General features: G+C 37.9%; 1 protein-coding gene across 2 annotated transcripts in view; it reads left to right on the top strand.

The window, feature by feature from the left end:
• LOC101859807 overlaps positions 1 to 7,457 on the top strand; it is a 27,220-nt gene that overhangs the window by 1,886 nt on the left and 17,877 nt on the right. For both annotated transcript variants that reach the window (XM_005105721.3, XM_005105720.3), the window contains exons 2-8: positions 1,167 to 1,591; positions 2,229 to 2,386; positions 2,705 to 2,838; positions 3,722 to 3,875; positions 4,446 to 4,741; positions 5,213 to 5,367; positions 6,248 to 6,470. In XM_005105721.3, coding sequence (XP_005105778.1) covers positions 1,167 to 1,591; positions 2,229 to 2,386; positions 2,705 to 2,838; positions 3,722 to 3,875; positions 4,446 to 4,741; positions 5,213 to 5,367; positions 6,248 to 6,470 — 1,545 coding nt within the window. The remainder of the gene's footprint in view (positions 1 to 1,166; positions 1,592 to 2,228; positions 2,387 to 2,704; positions 2,839 to 3,721; positions 3,876 to 4,445; positions 4,742 to 5,212; positions 5,368 to 6,247; positions 6,471 to 7,457) is intronic.

The following is a 7,457-nucleotide window of genomic DNA, read 5'->3' as shown; positions in this document are numbered from 1 at the left end:
GAATCCTCATTCAGCCAATAATTATTCTTCTTCCCACCCCGTGGTACACCTCCTCTCGTCCACTCCCCGCCCTGTGTGTGATTTTCACGCCAAGTTTGCAGTGTTGTGTGATTTTTAGCACATTGAAAACGTTTTATACTCATCATTCAGCCATTACATTATTTACACAATTCCATTTCCACACCATAATATTGAAACCTTTTGTCATTGAATTTGCTATATTATGTTTATAACGACTGCAAAACGATTTGAAATGTTTATACGCAGACATGAATACAATAATCTATGTAACTGGTTGTGTGTGGTTTTGAGTCACATATCTATATCGCGGCAGTGGGGCCTTGTTTTTTTATGGATTTTATGCCAGGTCTCACTGGCAGCCTGCATACAACTAAGGAAGAATATGAAAACTATGCAGATACATAGAGGTAGAGACCAACTTCTTGTGACATGTGGATGACAATGACAACTGATACATGATTCATTTCTTGTGAGCAGACACTTCATGAATGTGTAAAGAAATCAGAACGTGGTTAGTCTAAGATTAATTTAGCATTTTAAGGTTGGAAAAACGGGAAAAAAAAGCTGGAAAAGTTTGGTGCTGATTCAGTGTCACTGGAAAGCTAAAGAAATGATTCTAAAAATCCAGTTAGTAAAGCTACCCCTGTTCTTGAGTCTTGCTGGTGCGCCACGTCATAAATATTATTGATAGTTTTTATAGACCTCTATGGTATGTTGAGCCTCACCTCAGTCCAACATTGTGCCCTTGGGAAAGGCATTTTACATGAATTTCCTATTTTTGGCTCTGTCCTTTTGGAGATGAATATTCAATTTGGAGGTCCTGCCTCTCAAATTAAGCTGCTTACCTACTAGAAGTGTTGATAGGGGCATTAAACCCTTACTATTTAACCATTTTTTAAAAAGATATGATGATCTAATATCATAGTGCAATATTAATTAATATATATGTTAGAAAGTAAAATTGACTCTGTGAGAGCCCTATCTGTCCTCTTGTATTTCAGTACGACAATTTTTGAAATTATATGAATTTTACTTGAAATGTAAGCCTATTTCTTCCTGAGCTTGTGCGATGCATTTTTGAATGCTTTCATTTACAAAAGCTTTTGTTTTTAAATTTAATACATTTCTGAACTTTCATTATGCAGGTGTTCATATGGGAACCGAACGTACCTTAAACGCTTTGTCCTCCAAGTATTACTGGGTGGGCATGGCCAGTACAGTGCGGAAAGTCCTCAAGAACTGTGTTGTTTGCCTGGCAAATCGTCCTGCAGTGTCAAATTTTCAACAGAGCCACTTCAGCGAAGTTGTACCGGCTGTTGAACCGGAAATCCCCACAACGAGCTGTGGAAGTGCTACTGGTGGGGAGAAAAAAGAGCTACAGGATAAGCTGGCACCAGTCACAGCTAAACAAGAGGATGTTTCGACGGAGATGCAGTATATTGTGACTGCTGAGTTACACGAACCAGAAACAGTTGACTCTGACCTTGATTTTGACCCAAGCTCTGTTGTCACCGATTCCGTGTTTGATCCCAGAGTGGATTTTGACGTAGCTCGGAGGTTTTGGCAAAAGGTTTGTGGACACTAGCCTTATGTACCTTGTGTTGGATAGATGTGTTCCCATCGTAGCTAAAACAGTTACTCCTGTAATTATAGAAATTGCCACTGTACTGTAAGTCACAGAGAGAGAGAAAAAAATCAGTCTTCTGAAGCCCACAAATCTGTTTAAAAAACTAATTGCTTGTGTGGAAATTCTGTGATATTTCATTGTTTCTTTTTTTTTTTTTTTTTAAAGATAATTTTGATTTGAGTGTGTTTCAGACTCAGCAAATAATCGTTTCTTCTAAAGTACACAGAAGTACAGAATATTAGAGTAGAAAAAAAATGTAATTTTAAAAAAAATTGAGAAATTAGAATTTATGTCTTACTCGTGTCTTAAAATAGAGCAAATTGAATAAGGATACCCTGGTGTTTTCTATGGTATTCTGTGTAAATAAAATGTGTTTGAATTTCACATTTCCTTTTTGTGCAGGCTTTTGTTTCTTCTTTTCTTATTGCTTTTATATTTTTCTTTGACACTTATGATTTTTTCCAAATTGATCTGTTGGGACTTTTGTGGCTATTGAGAGATTTTGCCATTCCTGCTCTTTGGTGATTGGCATTGAAGCCTATTTCTTATAGTTCTTTCCTTGCTTGTTTTTTTTTTCTAGGTTGAGGTGCAAATCATAGGCCCACTACAGTATAAAAAGAGGAAAAAAACTTATGTGGCTGCTGCTCTTGACGGTTTCTCAAAGTGGCCAGAGGTTCACGTTCTTGAGAAGCTCAACGAGAAATACGTTTCACAGTTTCTGCTAAGACTCATCGCAAGGTGGGTTGGTAAACTGAAAGTCATTGCAATATAACATTAATTGTACATAGAAATACCTAGCCTGATTATTCTCTTTTAGAGCATGACTCTTCAGCCAGGCCCTAAAAAGTGTTTTAAGTTATTGAAATTTGTGTCAAGTATGTGCTCAGAAACGCTCTTGATCTGTTTTAAAACTATACTTGAAGTGAATATTATGTGTTTGACTGGAGTGTGTTCAGACTCCATCTATACTTCTTAAGTTGGAGAAAAAAACTGAGCGTTCTGAAATATTCAAATCGATATGATTGTCTGTTTTGTGTTTGTCTCCCTGTGGCACAGGTATGGTGTGATGGAAGAAGTGATTTTGCTGGCCAATGACTTACTTCAGGATCAGAGCCTGGACAGTGGTGGCATTGCTCAGAACTTGCAGCACTACGCTGTGGCAGTTAGTCTAGAGAAGTACAACCCTGTAGGTAGGTTGTTTTGCTGTTTGGTTTTGTCTGAGTTAAACTACGTATGAGAGAATAAATGACTTTAAAGTATGAAGGACTGGCATCTATGGTGTTGCGGTTGGGCGTTTTACAGTCGCATGCAGAAGACCTGAGTTTGATTTTGTGTAGTAGGGAGAATTTTTATTGAGGATCTTGATCTTTCTGGTGAGACGAATATCCATTTCAGCCTGGATTGGCTCAGACAGTGAGGGTCAAAGTCCACCTTCTAAATGATCTCAGTTGTATTGATGTTAGTGTTAAAACGTCTACATTTCATAAAAAACAAAGTGGGAGGTTAGTGCTGGGAAAGCATGCCAGACTGACAGAAGCAACAGAGGGAAGAAAAATGCAGAACATTCCAGTGGCACTTTCATACCACCTAGTTAGTTGGTACCTCAAATGATACTGTACTTAAATTATATTGAGATGGAGAATAAATCATTTGAAAGATCTATGTCTCCTACTCTGGGCTTTTGGGCTGAGGAAAGATATTCTGAATAAAGAAAGGGTTTTGCTAAACTCCAACCTCAACTGTCTCTGTGTTTAGCAGGTTTGGTATGAAATGTGCCATAGCAACCACTCAGCTAATAAAGATGTCAATGGACTTGTGAGTATTTAACAAAGAAATATTATTGTAGAAGAGCATCTCAATCCTTTATCAGTTTTTGTAAATTTATTCATAATATGTCAGTGGATTTTGTGAGCTTTGTAGAATTTCATAGGGAAATTGAAGAAGAAGAGAAGCTCAATTGCTTTTCAGTTTGCACAGAGATATGATTAATGAAGAAGAATGACTACAGTCTTTTCTTCATTTGCATTAGGAAATTAATGAGAAAAAATAAATACAAATTTTCTTTCCATTTAGATGAGCACTGGAGCCATTTGCTACAGTTAGTGCAGAGTTTCTCAGAGCAGTACACAGACTCTTGGCACACCTGTCTGGACCTCTGCCTCATCCCAGCCCGCAACTCGCTCACAGCTGCTTCAGACTTTAGCCCGGCTTACCTGTTGATGAACAGGTGTGTGTGTGTGTGTGTAAGGGTGCATGTACAGTCATGTAAAAGGTTGAAAGTTTCACTGCTTTGCCATTTTTTAAAGCTGTATGCATGAGATATTGTAAGCATTCTTGCTGAAAAGTTTGTTATCTTGAAAGGGATGTTGTAGTTGCACATGCACTTTATAATTTTGAAGTGGGCCAATAGTGAGCTGAGGAATTTGCACTCAGTATTACACTAATTTTCAGTAATTGCTGAAAACAGGTCTCTTTTATTGGGAGTTCTTTCCTCAGAAAAAGAGCTATCAAAATAGGTTCATTTGTTTGATTTGATGACCAGTCGAGAGACGTATATGTCTACTTCAAGTTTTGTACTAAAACAGGGCCCTGGCATAGTGGGAAAGCCCCCTCTGGAGATAAAAAGTTAAAATATTAAGAATGCTGTGAAATAAGGTGTTCACTTAGCAGCATCAATGTGATTAAAAATTTTTCCTAATTATTTACAGTACTGAAATCTGTGAACGTGGAATTAAATCAGTCATGAAATAATACTTAAAAAGCTGAAGCTAATTCACCCAAATTTTTTGTCTTCCAGAGAACCATCATTTCCTGCTTCTATCCTCCCTCCAAAAGACTCAAGTAATGGAGAAATCTCCTTGACCACTGCACAGACAGAGCAGTGTGTGGAAGCGGCTATGTCTGACTACCTCCAGTGCTGTGTCCCTGATATCAAGCAGGTCATTACCCTGGCCAGTGTCAATGATCTTAGCGAGAGTGTCCCACAGCGGAGATCAGGTCGTAAGCCGAAGAAATCTCACAGAACGGCGGGCGGAGGCAGTGAGGACAATGGAGCTCTGTCGGAGGATGGGGCACATGAGGGTTGTAACTCTGGTAAGTAAATTAAGATTTCTCAGAATCTTTGTCTTAAGGAAGGTGAGGTACTCTGTGTGTCCTCTGTATACCCATTTTTGTCTCTTGCAATGAGATGCTCTTTGTGCTCATTGGGTATCTGATCTGGTCTCTTTTAATTTGACAGACAGAAACAAGTGAGTAAAACATTGTACTGCTAGCTGATTGAAAGATGCATTTAAGTATAGATCCCATTACATGATAAAGAGTATTCTTCCAAGACTTGATGTTTTTAGGTTTCCAGGAATATGGCTTTACAAGTCAATTTTAAACATAGGCCAGGAAAGATTGTTTGATAATTTTGAATAGATATTTCAACTCTTTGACCTCAAGACAGCTGAAAAATGTTCTGTAAGTGTTAAGTCTGTAATGTTTTTGACGTGAAGGAGACAATAGCATTGATCATGAGATTTGTTCTATCTATAATTTTTTATTTTTTTTTATTTTTTGCAGTGCGTGGTCCAAAACGAAAATCATGGCTTTCAGTTTCGAATCCCAGAGTAGGTCAGCCAGCAGCAAGGAATGAGAAAACTGCGACCTTAGAGAATGTTAAAGAAAGCAGTGATCTGGACAAGAATGCTTTTAGCGAGGATGATATTGAAGTTGAGGTAAGTTGTCCTTTTGCTCATTGTGCTCGACATTTGATGAGCTTTTTTGTTTGTATCACGGGGGAGGAGACTATGGTGTGAATGACCTTGGGTTTGGTTCACATTGTTTCGTTTTTGTGGGTTGTTTGGGAAGTTTTCAAGGCTCTTGGTCTACTTACCCAGGTAGTTATCTCTCACTGGTGATGCCTATCTCTTTAAGGTGAGCATTTAATAATTCAGGTTGAAGCCAACATCCCATCCCTAAAACTTAGGAAGAAAAAATTGCATTTCACAGTCAAACAAAGCTCATCACCCATAAACTCAGCCCACATTTGAACATTGTGCTCATGTACATCAGTGCACAAACCATGTCATTTTCGCAATGAAGTTTTCCTTTTGGAGTGCTAGGCAGATTAATTTAATTGGGTTTTATGTTAATGTTCAAACCCCAAAATTCTTGATCTCATATAAGCTTTTGAATTATGGTGGTTTTTGTGTTTTGATTTGCTGTAAATTATAACTCAGCATGACTCTTTTGATTTATTTTGTCGCTGGCAATTCTGTCATCTCAGGAATTACTCCACAATTTCTATTTTTCTCTTTTTTCTATACAATATAACTTCCCTTAACATGAAGTCTGCATGAGGGGTTGGTGGGGTGCTCTGGTGTCGTTTGCTCCTTCTTTCATTTCAAACATCCATCGTCCATATCTCTCCACCTTTTCTTCTTTTACTTGTATGTTGCTGTCTAGTAACACCTCTAATATTCAGCACTTGTATGACCTACTTGTGTTTGCAAGTTCCCAAGAACTCTTCCAAAAACTAAGATCAGCCTGCTCAACGCAAACAAATTTTATGGTCCTGGAAAGCTTGTGCTATAAAGGTTTTACTGTATTGTTCAGATGGAGCTAGATACCTACTACTCTGCCATCTGGTTGTACAAGGCGACTGCCCAGTACCCGCCCAACAGCCACAACACCTTCAAGCGCTCAATGCGCAAGGTCTGCGAGCACCACGTGCTGGAGGAGGGCGAGCTCTTCTATGTGTTCCGCGGCAAGCAGCTCAAGGTGGTCACCACCATGGAGGACCGGCTGGCCCTGCTGGCGGATGCTCATGTTGTTGATGGTGAGTGCTGGTCTCATACTTACTTACTGACTCTCTTCCTGTACCATCAGGTAAAAAAGGCAAAGAACAGTCGGGGCCAAGTTTGTCTGTGCTTCTATAACTTCCAATATGTTTTTAAAAAAATGGGTACACATGTGTTTCTTTGTATTTGTCCACAGTAAATTATTATGCTGTGATATTACAAGGGCTCACTTCTTTTAATAAAAATTTTTTTGTGACCCAGTGTATGGGAAATATATTCTCAAAATGAGGCATAAAAATGAAAGTTCGGGATTTTAAGAAAATGTCAAATGAAAATACAAAGACAGTAATATTTGTGTTGGTCGTAATGTCTATCAAATGCCCGGTATTCAGCTCTTGACTCTGTTTTGGAAATTTTCAGATTTTTAACATCAGTGAAACAGAAGTGTTTGAAAATTAAAAGTTGTATCAACGTGTCGTGGGGTATCAGCTCAAGTATAGTAATTCAGGGTTTTGGTGAAAATCACTTATTTACACTAGGTACCACAAACCCAAATTTCAAAGTGCTTTGATCAAACTTATGTTTGTTGCATCATAAAGAACTATACAAACCATGAACTTTGGTGTTTGAATTATAGAAATCGGACAATAAATAAAAAAAATGACAGGCGTTTGAAATTTGTGGACGCCGTAAATTTTTGGCAACTTTAAAATCATGTTAAAAAGTGCGATTTTGTGAGTTCACAGAAAATATATTCAGGTACATAAAGTGTGTATTATCATTTGTTTCAACAGGTGCCAGTATAAACTATGCAAAATACCAAGAAGAGGACAATCAGAGTTTAGATTAAGCCAATACAGAGACTTAAAATTGGAAAAAAATTACTCCTCGATGCATAATGTTAATTCAAAAATGCTAAAAAGACTGATTTCAGACATCAATAAAATGGAAAGTTATTGCTGAAAAGACATGAAACTTACAAAACATGTTCATAGTAGTGCAAATTCATAGCCCAATTTTTTTCA

This window comes from Aplysia californica, unplaced genomic scaffold (genome assembly GCF_000002075.1).
Source record: "Aplysia californica isolate F4 #8 unplaced genomic scaffold, AplCal3.0 scaffold00488, whole genome shotgun sequence".
In the NCBI taxonomy this organism is placed as follows: domain Eukaryota; kingdom Metazoa; phylum Mollusca; class Gastropoda; order Aplysiida; family Aplysiidae; genus Aplysia; species Aplysia californica.
Note: the sequence above shows the minus strand (reverse complement) of the source record. Positions and strands in the feature narration are given on the sequence as shown.